The following is a 14,908-nucleotide window of genomic DNA, read 5'->3' as shown; positions in this document are numbered from 1 at the left end:
TCCTGATCAGCTCCTATGTGATGGGAGATAACTAACGGCAGAGCAGTGTAAAAGTGGTGCTGGAATATAGTGAAGGTATAGGTTTACACTCCTGTGTTTAGTTTTCTAGATTTTTAACAGCTTGGGATACACACAAGTTGAGAATTCCTTTTCAATAGGAATGTTGGTGTGTAGTACCACTGTGTTGTCCCCCTTTGTCCAAGTTTAAGTTTATGTGTAGAAGTTAACTCTGCTTGCATCCAGTCTCCTTTTGGACAACAGCTGAAAAGAATTGCGAAACCCACAGTGCATCCAAATAAAATATGCCAGAGTTGTAGCGTATAGTAATGTAGAATATACATTTAGCATGTAGAGTCAAAAAGTTCAGTTCAGAGTAGTTTATTGATGCTCTTTTGTACAGAAGATCGTAGACATTTGCAGCAGAGAGCCGACACGTGTTTCGCCCCTTGTGACAGGTCTGCCTGGGGCTTTTTCAAGGCTGTGGTGTATGTATATAAAAGCCAGATCACTGTAGGGTAAAGCTATTTGAAAGAAGGCATGCAAATTCATTGGGGTGATGGGGAAACAGAAAGGTACCAAGATATACCCAATGTGTCCAGTGCGTTGTGAACAGAGAGGGGAGGATTAAAGTTGGCACCCTATGTGAAAACAAAGCCCTAGCCCATTATTAGTGATCAAGTCTCCAGTTGGTAATGTGGTTAAGTCATGCGCAAATAAGTTGAAAGTCGATTGATGATTGTCTTAGATGTTATATGTGAATCAGCACCTTTAGGTATGCATCCAAAGGACAGAGAGAAACAGTGCTGGTTAACTAAAATTAGTCACACCACTTGCTTATTGATGTATTGCCATAAGCTGGTATGTTAGTATTCCAACATCAGCGATTGAAGGAGACAACTTGTACCTAATAGATAGCCATCAGAAAAATCTGTTGTTGTAGAATATGTATTGGCTGGTCAGAAAATTCATTCTGTGTAGAAAGATTATGTCTGGCATATTATATTTGGATACACTGTGGGTTTTGCAATTCTTTTCAACTTCAAGACTTTAACTGGGGCAAATTGGTCCATACCCCATTCGATAACCCACATCTGATTCAGAAAGAGCATTTGAAGGATGAGAGAGTTGGACCATAGGAACACTGTTTCTTGAACTCCTTTAGGACAACAGTAAGCGGGCCTTGAATGCACAGCAGTGCTTTTGCATGAATTAAATAGCTCTAGCAGTCTAAACTTAGAAATGGCCTGTTTCTTTCTGCTGAAAGATCAACATTAAAAATCATGTTAATCCTGCTCACTTACACTTGAAATATAATAAAAAGGGTCCCATTTGGGTTGAAATATGTACCTGAAAGGGAAAAGAAGCAATATCTGACTCATCTGTAGGACGAGTAAACAAAGCGAATTTTACCTGCTTGCTATTTAACATGGTCACACATTTGATCAATATTATACAAATAATGTGGAGCAGTTCATACTACAATATTAAAGACTATGTTATTGGCGGAGAACATTCGCACATTTGCAGTATATCATACATTAACACTACTAAAATCATTATCATACAATTAAGAGCTACAAAGTAGTGCTTTTTTGCCTTTATAAGGGAAATATTAAAAAACAGTCTGAATATGTAATGTAAAAAGAGCACAGGGATTATAGTTTTGTTGCAAATATTTACTCAAAAAGCAGTAATTACTTACAGCAGTTTTAAAACATTTAACATTCATCAAAATCTAATTAACTTATGAGTCCGATCCACAGTCTATAGGATTTAATGTTTTCAATTACGTTTGTTGTTCTTTCTTAAGGCAAGCTACTTTTATTTACATAACACATTCCTATTTGCTAACCACATGGTAAAAACAAAAGAATCACTCGAAGTCTATCTATGTAACCAGCTTTAACTAAAAAGCATGTTCACAATTCTACCGATTCTTAAAATTTCTTGCAATAATTAGCAAGAAGATGCATTAAAATAGCAATTGTCAGTGTGTTTCCAGTTTTATTGATTTAGATTACCTACATTAAAACCATACTTTGGTTTAATTAAGGGGACATGTGTATGGGGTCTACCACTAACAAGGACCATTAACTGTCTAATAGTCTAAATCTACAGCACTTTGAGCATGACGTTGTAGTGTACAGTATAGGAATAGGATATCAGACATTTCTGCACAGCTTGAAAACCAACAAAACTCACAAATGTTTCTGTCTGCATATATGTATAAATTTATACTGTAATTTCACTTTCACTGAAAGTTTAAAGGTAAGCTTACAGCTTTGTAGGATGACACCTGTGTAGAGGTGCACAGATTTTCAAACAGTTGACGCGCTTTGACAGACAGGAATGCAACTAACTCCAAAGTAGGTGTATGCTGTGTCAAGTGGTTTTATACCAACAACCCGCCCCCATATATGGGGCATGGTCCCTTACTAATGAAAGAATACAGTATGTTTTTGTTATGATGAATCAACCCTTTCCAAACTGCAGGACTGTGTAGTTAGATCCTATGATGGTATCTGAAGCATTGTCAACACCACCTTAACCGAGGGTATACTAATAATACAGTAGAGAGATTTTATAAATGAAAAATCTATTGTTCGACTTATAAACTTCAATTACTTTTTATCTCTGCCAATACCACCAAGAAGACTATATCATTTGATGCTATTGTTCATGAAAGGAGTTGCCATCAAATACTTCCTTGAATAAAAGTATTATTTTATTCTCTGCAAGAACGTCAAACTATAAAAAGGTGAACTTGTGGAAATGTTGTAACATGGAAAATGTTGTTACATGGAAAATTCTGCACTTTTGTGTCTGTTACCACTACAGCAGTATCAAACAAGGTACTCGGGAGAAAGGTCAACATATGTTAATACTATATCTTTTAGCAATTATAAAAAAAATCTGATATTTCAGCTTGCCTTACTGGCCTGTTTCAGACTTAAAGTCGTCTCTGTTTTGCTAGGACTACTTTCTAAAGGAATGTCATCTGGCTGCTCAGAACAGTGTCCAGCTTTCTTTATGGAAGGTGAAACACCACCTTTCTGAAGAATCTCAGTTGCTTCATATTCTAGCATTTCCGATGGTGTCAGGGGCTCCAAATGAATACTGCCTTGATCGCTGACATCAGAGCAGACAGATTCAGGTTTCTCCTTTTGCAAAAACTGCTCAAAAGTAGCATTTGTTTTGTCTTCTGCTTCTTCACTGAACTCAGCTTCCTTGTTTTCTTTTATCTGTTCAACGGTCAAAGTATTCTCCTTATGCTGAGGCATCTTCACAATACTTTGATCACAAACGTGTTTTGGCGATTTAACAACTTGGGCATCAGACTTTTCAGCATGATCATTGGTCAGCATTTTCTCAGAGGTCTGCTCCTTTGAGCTTGCTTTCTGGAGCTCTTCAATAGTGTCATTCTCATTTTGTGATGGTGATTTGTTACCTTTATTCGTTTCAAGCAGGATTTTAGCAATTTCAGGATCACTCCCTTTGTTTCTCTTTTCCAGTAATGTGTTACTTTCTTTTTTACTTCAAAAAACATAAACAACAATTTGTCAAACAATATTACACATTTGAATGAACATTATGTTACTACTGGTGAGCATAGTGTCCAAATGAAAAACTATGATGCAATCAATACTCTTTGAAAGACGTAGAAGTTTAACATGCCACTTACCATTTGGTAAAGCTTTCTCTGGTTGTTGCACCTAATTTAAGGCACATTTGTGTCTTTGAATTTCCCCAGTAGTCACACTGCATCTGGACTTACTTTTATCAATATACCAAAGACCATAGGGAGTGGTGGTATGATGCTACCTGCTATGGCTAATCCTCAGAAGCATTGCTGGTCTCCTAAAGGGACTACTTTACCATTGACTTTGGGCACATCCAGTTTCCAAACTCTAGAGCACAAAGCCTTAAAGTAAAACCAGAAAAGGAGTTATCAAATCATTATTCGCTTGCTCAGAAACTGGTAGGTCAATGAGAAATCTGCAAGAAAATACAGTATACCTTAAAAAAAAAAAAAGAAAAAAAAAAAAAAAGTTACTGGTACAACTAGAGCATACTTCATGAAAAGAATCCGTATCTTTGAATAACGTCCAGTGCCGCATATTTCAGGAAACAGCTTTGTGAAGCTTTAAGCCACCAAGAAATTTTGGAACTTTACTGGTACATAATAGATTTTAATTCACACTTCCAAGTCTGGAAAGCTCTATTTGGGGAATGCTTTAAGTGAAGATCAGAGTACTACATCTCAGAAGTATTAAATAAAGATGCTTGCTTAGAGTGTAAAAGCAGCTGCCTTTTCTTTCATAAACTGAATTCTAATGCTGTCAGGGGACATCTGTGAGAAGGATACAAACTGCATTTAATTAAAACATGACTTCTCACTGCTTTTCCTTTCTCTGCTCTAGAAAATCTAGAGTAATAACCTGAACTTCTTTGATTTATTGGGTTGAATCTTTGGAGGCCTGGGCTTTCTCAGGCAGATGCTTTGCAGAACAAATTACTTCCTCTTAGGTAACACCTTATCTGGTAGAGACCATCTAGCTGTAAATTCCTTAAATTAGAATATTCACCAGGCATCAGACTGGATTGGGAAATTTTTGGTGAGCAGTATCCCTGTATGACAGTGGGGGGCATCATTCGGTTCTGCGTGGTGTCTCTGGAAGTGATGTGCATGGTGCCTGTATAAGCACCACCCCAGCATGCTTAAGTCAGTTTTTTTTGCGACTTTCCACGCAAGATGTGCAGAGCCAAGAAGAATACTGACCAATGGTGTGCAAATCTAGGGCCCTTACAGGGATTAATCCTTAGTTTTATAATGCTGGGTGCAGTTTTGCTTCGTAAACTGTGTAGACAAGCCCATGTTGCTGCCTGAAAGATATCCAAGAGAGGAACTCAGCAAGCTAATAGAAGTCACAGCTTTGGTTCTGGCAGTGCGAGTGTGCATACACCCAGAGAAAGTGCTTTTTGTGCACAGAATTATCCATCGTGACATGGTTTGCTTCTGCACCACCTTCCCTTTCTTGGCTCTGATATATCACATGAGGAGCTGATCGTCCATCAGAAACTCAGGAGTGCGATCAAGGTAGAACAAAGCCCTTTTTGGGTTCAGTCGAGGGAATCTCTCCTCTTTAGAGGGATGAAGCAGAGCATAAAAAAGTAGACAGTGATGGACTGGCCTACATGGAAAGGGCTAAGCACTTTCAGTAAGAAGGATGCTCTAGCTTGAAGAACCAGTTTGTCAAGGTAGAAGGTAAGGTAGGAAGGGAATGTGGAGAGTGTGCCTGTAGCTCACTGATACTCGAAGCAGATGTTATCGCCACAAGAAAGGTGGTTTTGATTGTCAGAAGCCTGATTGGGCAGTTCTGGCTCAAAGGGAGCATACACCAGGAAAGTGAGAACCAGGTTGAGGTTCAACTAAGGCACAATAAAAGGCACTGGTGGGAACATGTGTTGGAGACCTCTCAAGAACCTATGTACAATATGGGTCTTAAAACGGGATGGTTGATCTGACAACCACAGAAATGCCAAAGTGGCAGAAAGGTTACCTTTCCACATACCTAAAGCAGACCCCGGCTGGTCTAAGGTAAGAATAAACAAGAGGACCTGCGAAAGGGGTACATATAGAGGGTCAACATGTTTATCAACATGCTTATCTGTACACCAAGCCATAAACTTGCTCCGGTGGAAGACGCATAGCATCTTGGTGGATCTCCAGACTCTCCATTCCCAATCCGGAGCCACAATAATGATTTGGATCTGGCTGTTCTTGATCTTCTTGAGAGTCCAGGGCAGGAGTGGTACTGGCAGAAAGGCATACAAGGAGGACAGAGTTCCACCCAAGATTTAAAAAAAAAAAAAAAAAAAAAAAAACTTTGAGCGAGAGATGTCTGGGAAACTCCAACTGAGTTGGCAGATGCATACAGATCTACACCAAGGATCTCCCCCGTCTAGGAAGAAACCTTCCACCACTTCCGGATGGAAATGCTATTGTTGATCTACTAGGCATCAACAGCAGAGTTCATCCATTCTGGCCAGTGTTGACCACTAGGAACATGCTCTTTGTTCCAGGCATGTACAGAGAAGCAGAGCACAACCTCTCCCCGCCATGTATGTTGTAATTGCACATGGCTGTTGTGTTGTCTGGGAACATCTGTGCCAGCCTACCCTCGATTGCAACACAAACAACAAGTAACTTACTTTCCGTAACACCTTATCTGGTAGAAACAATATCTAGCCGCAGATTAATTACCTCTGAATTTGTCAGACTGGACATGGAAGATTTTTCAGGAGTAGTACCTCTGTGTGCCGGTAGGTGGCGTTGATCGGTTCTGTGAATCGTCGGTGTCATCCACGCCGGAGTTGACGTCCCTGTGACCAATATAGGTGCCACCTCGGTGAGCTGATGTCATCTCTTTCTTTCTGTGCCAGTTAGCGCTGATCTGGAGAAGAGCTACCCCGCTGTTGTGCAACTGTATAAGAGTGACAATGGAGGACTGTGCCCTGTAGGGCACCTAGATCTCCAGTGTCCCTTCATGCCCTCCAGGTAGCAGTTCTCTTTTTCTGACACAGCAATATTTGCTCTCCTCCAGCTTTTTTGGGGGGAGGGGAAGAGAATGGAGATAATTCTGAAGGAGAATTAGGAATGGAGGTAAAAAAAAATATACATTATAACATTCCTCCTCTTCTAAGGAATCTCCACTGCTAATCATAATCACTGAAAAGAATGGCTAGCTCATGCTTTAAGCTGTGAAGGAGACAATAAAAAGAATACAACTAAGGAAAGATTTCTCTAAAACATTTGACCGACTTGGGTCATTCCCTCTAGAATCTGAATCAAGACAATAGAGCGTTTTAAAGATGGTCCTTGTTGCCGCCTTGCAGATCTTGACAAGTATTTCTCAGTAATAGAGCAGTAGCTGTTTTACCTCAGACTTCATAGCCTTTTAGTCTACAAAGTAAAAACTGCTAGATTTTTGTTAGCATAGTAGGATGCAAGAGACTATCCATCTAGAAAGAGGTTGTGTAGAAGTGGTAAACCCTGCCCACAATGGACCACAATATACAAACAACTGTTTAAGCTTTAAGGCTTTTGGTCTTCAAGATAAAACTTTAACACTGTTCTCATGTTAAGTGTGTGGAGACTTATCTCTGCCGGAGAAGAAGGATTGTGAGAAAAAGAAGGTAAGGTAGCAATCCAATGACCTTGAGCATCCAAGATCACTTTCGGGAGGAATTTGGGTATAATTATCATTATTACCCAATTACTACAAAAGAATGTGTAAGGTACGTGGGAACATAGAGCTTGTAGTTCACTAACTCAGCGTGCAGAGGCAATAGTAACTAGGACAGAAGTTATTCATGAAACAACTTGCAAGGAAGCCTTATGTATAGGCTCAAACTAAGTCCATGAGATGTGAAAAGATAATAGTTAACTATGATGGAAGAGAAGGTCTCCGAATAGGAAGAGAAACTTCTTAATGCCCTCCAGAAAATCCCTAATTACAGGAATAAAAAAAAAAAAACTAAATTTGTGAACAGTATTTTCTGTAGGCTGTGACTGCTGCAAAGTGGACTTTAACAGAAGAAAATTGCAGCTTTGTGTTGGCCAAATGAAGTTGATATGAAACCAATGCCTCTTCCTGGCAGGTGAGTGTCAAGTGTTCTGAACTTCTAATTATCTGGACATCACACCTGTGTAGAAGGTCAGGTCTGCATGGCAGCCTGCTGTGTGGTCTTCCTGAGAGGTGCAGAAGATCAATGAACTCACAGTGACTGGGCCGTTCCAGAGCAATAAGAACCATTATGGCTTTCGAGTAAATCAGCCTGATGATTACTCTAGGCAATAGAAGACAGGAATGTGTAGAGAAATGTTCCTAACCAGCTGTTCCAAAGGGCATTCTCCAATGTGCCTTACAAGGCAAATTTTGGGCATTTCTTGTTTTCTCGGTTTGCAAAGAAGTCTATTTGAGGAAAGTCCCAATCGCAAAAGATGTCTTGCCAAAGACCATTTTTATGCCTGGCAGATGAACAGCTGTAATCCTGAGCTTTCTGGGTACTAGCCATTTTCAGATGGTCCGAGCTTCCAGGGAGAAAATTCTGCGTCTCTTTTCTCCCTGCTTTTTCAAATAATACATGGTTATTATATTGTCAGTCTGGACAATGAGGCTGGTTGTCGAAGGATGGTAGAAAAGCCTTCAGGAATAGTTGCACCACCATCAATTATAGGAGGTTCCTTCAGAGACCAACAGCCTTGAATTTAAAAAAAAAGATCCATGTGAGCAACCCACCCTGATAGAGGGGCATCAGTTACTTTAATCTGTGTTGGGATGTGTTGATGAAAGTTTATTTCCCTGAACGGATTATGTGGAAGACACCATCGACTGAGTGACTGTTCTATGTGTGGTGTTAGAGTTACGTTGACTTCCCATTTACTTGACAACTGGTCCCACGGTTCCTCCTGACATTGTTGCAGGTCTCCTGATCGAGGAGCGCATTTAAAAATTTAAGCCTCACAGAGAAGAGATCTGCCTCTCTGTTGGATGGGCTGTTTGCTGCAGATTGCGACATTTCTGAAGGTTAATCTAACATCTGCCGAAGTGGAAGATTTCCTGTCCTTTATGGTCCCAGAATCGATTGGAAATTTAAAAAAATAACTGACTCTTAAAATTCGGTCTTTTTATGCCACATGTTCACGTTTAAATTTGTCCTTCATATGCTTCTGTGTCCCTTCGACTTGTCATGATTGACATTAATTTTTTTTACTTACATATGTCTTAGGTTGAGCTTTTTAGTAGCAATTTTATATGTAACTAGGCTTTGAAACACCTTCAACCCACAAGGGGAGGGTGTTGTGTAGCTATAGCTCCATGCATGTTATTTTAACACACTATGCCATGCCGCTGTGCACTCTAACCTAGATATATTTTTTTCAGCTTTATTTTATTATTGGTACAATAGCCACTTTTACGGTCTTGTTTTATTTTCTGTTTATCTAACTGTTTTGCCCAGGCCAGCAGTCTGTTCTTAAACAAGACATTCTTGCTCACTCTGTGCTTCTTCCAAGGCTACAGCAAGATTGGTTGCAGATGAACGTGGTATAAGTTTAGTCTCCAACATTCGTAGAAAACACATATCTTCACGCAGGGACATTTTCTTAGAACATCAGCTGTTTTATTATAAAAACACTTCCTTGTCCCTTACACGTTAGGGGGAGATTCCAGCCAGAGAACCACGAATGACTGCCGAATGCTTCGCTACAATTGTTTTGCAGACTTGAGGCCTTTGCTCAGGTATGGGGGATGATGCTTCCCAGGGGAACCTGAAGGGCAGAATTAGAGTTTAACACGCTGTGCTCTATCATAGCCTAGGTATGAATTAGTCTATTGACTGTAGTGACAATATGGTAGTGTTATTCTTCTGCTTCACTCTCCTTGTCATAATGTTAATACTGTCATGCTGTGTTGTCCTGGGTATTGCAGCTCACGCTTTGCTATTTAGGATGCAGTTGCTTCATTAAAATCATTATTGAAACATATACTGCCTCCATTTGTCATTGTATATATGAGACTAATGTAATTGAGAGAAACGGATGAGACCTGAGTGACCACGGCTTCCCTGAGAAACCAATTACATCATGCGTTAGGCTGCCCAGTCATCCCTGCCCTTGGGTAGAGGTGAGGCACTGCTAGTTAGCCGGAGCAAAACCCGGATTGGAGCGACAGATGTCACCTGCAGTGGGTAAGACTTAGGGGGTCATTACGACCCTGGCGGTCGGTGGAGAGGCGGTGGTCTTACCACCAACAGGCTGGCGGTAAGAATTTTGGAATTATGACCTTGGCGTTTACCGCCATGGTCATCCGCCACTTCTCCGTTCCGAGCGTCAGGGCGGAGACAACCGCTGGGCTGGAGACTTGGGTCTTCAGCCAGGCGGCCGTCACAATACCGCCGGCGGTATCATGACCCGGCTGACCTCCATGGATTTCATGGGGTTTGAAACCGCCATGAAATCCATGGCAGTAAGCACTATCAGTGCCAGGGAATTCCTTCCCTGGCACTGATAGGGGTCTCCCCCACCCCGAGTCCTTCCCCTACACCCCCCACCACCCCTGCCACCCCCAAAGGTGGCAGGACCTCCCTCCCCACCCTGACCCCCAACATTACCTTTCACATACACACCCGACACACATGCAGGCACCATCAACACACATACCCGCACACACATCAACATACATGCTAACAGCCACACACACAGTCATACGCACACACCCACATCCAGACATACACGCACACATCCATACAGACATACATGCACTCATTTCCAAACACACAACACCCCCGCATGCATACACGCACTCACACCCCCTCTACATACTCACACGCACACCCCCATGCACGTACACAACACTCAACACCCCCCCCCTCCCCTAACGGACGATCAACTTACCTGGTCCGTTGACCCTCCGGGAGGGGATGGGATCCATGGGGGCTGCTCCGCCGCCACCACCACACCACACCATCAACAGAACACTGCCACACCGAATCACAGGACGTGATTCGGTGGGCGGCGTTCTGTTGACGTGGCGGTGGAGCAACCTCCACTTCTCCGCCGCCCGCCAGTATGGCTGCTGGCGGCTCTCCGTCCGATAAAGGACGGAGGGCTGCCAGCAGTCATAATACACCGTGGCGGTCTTCAGCACGCCGGTCTTGGCAAAATACCGCCGAGGTCAAAATGACCCCCTTAGCCTCCCACACCGTGGGCGATTCTGCAGCTCAAAATCCAGTAGTCTCATTGGAATAATGAGAGCCTACGCGACAGCAGCATGAAAGGACGCAAGACACTATCCATCTGGAGATGGATTGCTTGGAAGCAGCTAGACCTGTATGGACCGGACTGTTATTTACAAACAATTGGTCCAATCTGCATCAACTGGTCCTATCTGCATCAGTCTCGTGTTTTGTCTAGCTTTAACTTTAGGACTAGCCTCACATCAAGGGAATGGCGAATTCTTTCAGCTGGTGGGGAAGCATGCTGAAAGAAGGCTGGTAAGGAAATTGACTCACTGACGTGAAAATCAGAAATGACTTTTGGAAGGAATTTTGGGTGAGTCCTCATCACTACCTTACTGGAATGAAAAACTGTCTAAGGTTTATGAGAACCCAATGCCTGGATTTTGCAAACCCTACCTGCTGACGTGATGATCACTACAAGGGAAGCAGTTTTCCATGAGAGCTGTAGCAAGATTGATTTGTGAATGGATTCAAAGGGGTCCTGCATGAGGCAAGAGAGAACCATGTTGAGCTCCCAAGGAGAAGGATGCCTAATGGGAGGAAAAAATCTTTTTCAACCCTACGAAAAAAAAGAGGTTTGTGGAGGACATTTTCTGTAGGCAGTAAGGGCTGCCAAATAAACCTTTATGGAAGAGAATTGTAAGTGGACTTGAAACCACTTTGTACTGACAAGGATCTTGTCTCACGATGAACCTCAAGAATGTGCAATGTTTTTTGGCTATTGGCACATAAAAATACGCATCTTGAAGAACTATAAAGCAGACCCAGTCTCCATGGTCGGATGCATTCAAAACTTCTCTCATTGAACCCGCTGGTTGGCCAATTTCAAGTTGAGAATGGGTTTCAACTAGTTTCTGGGGCCTTTCTTCTTTAACAGAAAGTATTTGGCACAAATGCCTGTTCCTTATTGTTTGTAGAATGTTGACTTCAGATCAAAGCATCTACCAATGTTGACAGAATGGTTTTGGTAGGTATATTTGGTAGGGAACTTGTGAAACTGAGACAATACCCATTCCGAACAATATTTAGTACCCAGGCATTTTTTGTGATATTCTGCCACTCTGCCAGAAAATGTGAAATGTTTCCCCCTACTGGAGTGGGTAACGGAAGAGGGGGAAGGAAAGATTCATGGCTTGAGCCTACTTTGGTCTGCCCCCCTTGAGCAGGCTGTTGGGTGGATCTCCTTTTAGGCTGCCTTCGCTGTTGTCAGTAAGGCCTCTGCTGCTGGGATTGCTGGTGACCTTGATAACAGTGTGGGGTTTAAACCCTCTGGAAGAAAAAATGCTTGTAGGGTCTTCTTTGTTCCTTTTGCCTTTACAGGCAAACTGCCTTGAGGGTCTCAATTTCAGATTTTATCCGAGCCATCTCATCGTCCGTGTGGCTCCAGAAGAGTGCGGATCCTGTGAATGGCAGATTAAAGATCCTTTGTTGTGACGCATGCTTGAGGGCCATAAGATGGAGCCAAGGGTGTCTGCGTAATGCCACTCAGCGACAGTACTTGTGTGCCACTAGCCAGGAGGAATCAGCTGCAGCACTGATGATCTGGTTGGTGACCATCATTCTCTTACTGACAACCTCAATAAGTTCTCACGTTTTTCTCTGGGAAGTTAATCAGCAAACTTCGATACGGAGTTTCATAAGGCCTTAACAGACTTGCTAGGAGGAGCAGACGCACTCGCCGCCTTCAAAGTGGTCGCAGTTGTATTGCACACCTAGCGGCCGACTGAGTCCAGCTTCTGGCTTTCCTTTTCCGGTGGTACAAAAGACAAAGGAGTAGTAGCATGATGCTTTTTGATTGCTAATATGACCTCGGAGTCTGGAGGTGGGTCGAAGTGGAGAAAGAAAAGCTCCTGCTCAGGTGGTCTAAATTTTTCTGTAGCCTTGATGGGGCACACTTGGCTAAGGCTGGTTCTAGTAGTCCCAGCACCAAATGAAGGCGAGGTATTGGCGCAGACCAGTGGTTAAGCGTCTCAAATATAATTGACATGGAAGGGGCTGGAATGGTCATCAGTATATTGATCTTTGCAGCCCCTCTCACCAGGACCTCCTGGAAAGTACTGATGACATCTACTAGAGAGACCTGTGGTGGTGGAGAATCTGATACCGTTCGCGATTATCTTCCTGTGGAAGTGGTATAATGGGAATGATGTCTAGATTGTGTGCGTGATCTTGATCTAGGTGCATGATGGTGGTCGGAGTGCCTTGATGGACAGGAGGAAGACTTAATGCAAGGCAGACAGATCTCAACTACAGAAGATTGATGTGGAGCTGAGATTTCGCAGGAGACTAGAGTCCTCTGATTTCCACCTCTCCCAGGAGGCTGCCCCAACTCAAAAGCGATGCATCTGTCACCACTATGAAATCTGGATGGGAAAGGAGAGGGGTCTGCCACTGACCCAATGGCAGTCCGTTAGCCACCACTACGGATCTCTTGAGGTCCCCTTCAAATTCTGGACTAGGTCAGAAGGATTCCCCTAATGTGCCCACTGTGACTTCAGATCCCACTACCGAGCCCACAAAAGCGGTCTGACGTGCTGCACCATTAGGATGCATGAGGCCATTAACCCCAGTAGCCTCAGAGACAGTCTAGCCAAAATACAGGATTGAGGCTGAAACTCTGGGATCTTAGTCAGGATATCCTGGGCTCTCTGCTCTGGAGAATAGACGCAAAACCGCACTGTATCCAGAATGGCTCCTATATAAGAGAGTGTCTGAGGAGTCAGGTGTGACTTCAGTCATGTTGATAGTGAATCCCAGCAAGTGTAAAAGGTTTGCTGCAGGCTGGAGGTGGGTGACAACTGCCTGTGGTGAGCCTGTCTTCAACAGCTAGTCGTCAAGGTATGGGAAGGGCGGAACTCTCAACATCCCAAGATGAGCTGCAACCACCGCCATCACTTCTGTGAACACCCGAGGACAACTGTGAGGCCAAAGAGGAGCACAGCTAAATGAAAATGCTCGTAGGCAACCATGAGCTGCAGGTAACACCAGTGGGCTTGTAGCCTGGAGATGAGAAAATAAGTGTCCTGCAAGTCCAACGCTACCATCCAGTCTCTAGGGTACAGGGCAGACCTGAAGGAGGGTAGACTAAAGAGGCTTAGAAGCTGCAACAGCCAGAGAGGTGGGGGACTGGACAGCATGCTGGATCTGGCGCCTGAGACCTCATCCACAAAAGGCTAGATTTCATCTAGGCTCCCAGGAGAACATAGAGGATAGATTAATTGAAGCATAGCAACGGTTCAACCCAACCCCCTCCTGGATGAGCACCTCAGTCGAATTGTTAATCTGGACCTCGTCTGCTGGCAGTTGTAGGTCAAAGGCCTTTGCTGTCTGAGCATCATGGTGGAATAGTATGCCAAAGTCTGTAGAAGTGTTCCAGCCATTGGCATACATGCCAATATTTTAGAACCGGAAAGTGGGAGATGATTTTGAAAAAAGAAACTGGGTGAAATTATTTCCCACACTGACTTATTGGAAAGGTAATTTCAGGATAGATAAATTAAAGTAATTTTTTACTTCAAAAACTTTGAGTCTCCTGCCTGAATAGGGTTCTATTGGCATTTAAGTACTGATGTCACCCACCTTCTCATACCAGTTTTCCGGGACAGTGCCGTCATCCGCGCAGATGGTGCCAGGGCAGGACTAGCTCAGAGGCAGGGATGACTGGCTCGTCATCAAGTGGTGCTGATGACATCAGTGATGGTGCATGATGGAAAGGAGCCGGGATGGAAGAAGGTACCCTTGGAGTCGTAAATACAGGAGGAGGGTTCAGAGCACCCAGATGGGTTCGACAACAGACCCACCAGCAGAAATCAAGTCCAAGCACCTCTCATCTCCATAGGGCATGAAGGTGTACTATAGGGAGTCGGCAGCCCAAAGACGGCATGCAGGAAGTTTAACTCCTTCAACTGAACAGTAGGATCTCTGGCCCCAGGAAACTCTGGGAAGGGCAGAGTGGAGTACAGAAGCTGGGCCTCATAGCACAAGGTCAAGAGGGGAAAGCTGAAGAGTGCTTTGACATCTTGTGTTTTTCGCCTTACCCAACTATGGAGAATACGTCTTGGAGCGAGAAGGTGAACGTCTGCGGGAACGGCTCCAATATCTTAAA

At 43.4% G+C, this 14,908-nt stretch overlaps 1 protein-coding gene across 4 annotated transcripts in view; it reads right to left on the bottom strand.

Annotated features, from left to right (window-relative positions):
* Positions 1–1,661: 1,661 nt before the first annotated feature.
* Positions 1,662–14,908, bottom strand: part of ZNF280D (zinc finger protein 280D) — a 453,315-nt gene continuing 440,068 nt past the window's right edge. For 3 of the 4 annotated variants that reach the window (XM_069222418.1, XM_069222414.1, XM_069222416.1), the window contains one exon: positions 1,662–3,534. In XM_069222418.1, the coding sequence (XP_069078519.1) occupies positions 3,532–3,534 (3 nt within the window). In that variant the 3' untranslated portion in view covers positions 1,662–3,531. The remainder of the gene's footprint in view (positions 3,535–14,908) is intronic. The other variant, XM_069222417.1, reaches the window with a different exon arrangement.

Source organism: Pleurodeles waltl, chromosome 3_1 (assembly GCF_031143425.1).
Source record: "Pleurodeles waltl isolate 20211129_DDA chromosome 3_1, aPleWal1.hap1.20221129, whole genome shotgun sequence".
In the NCBI taxonomy this organism is placed as follows: domain Eukaryota; kingdom Metazoa; phylum Chordata; class Amphibia; order Caudata; family Salamandridae; genus Pleurodeles; species Pleurodeles waltl.
This window is presented reverse-complemented; position numbering and strand designations above follow the sequence as displayed.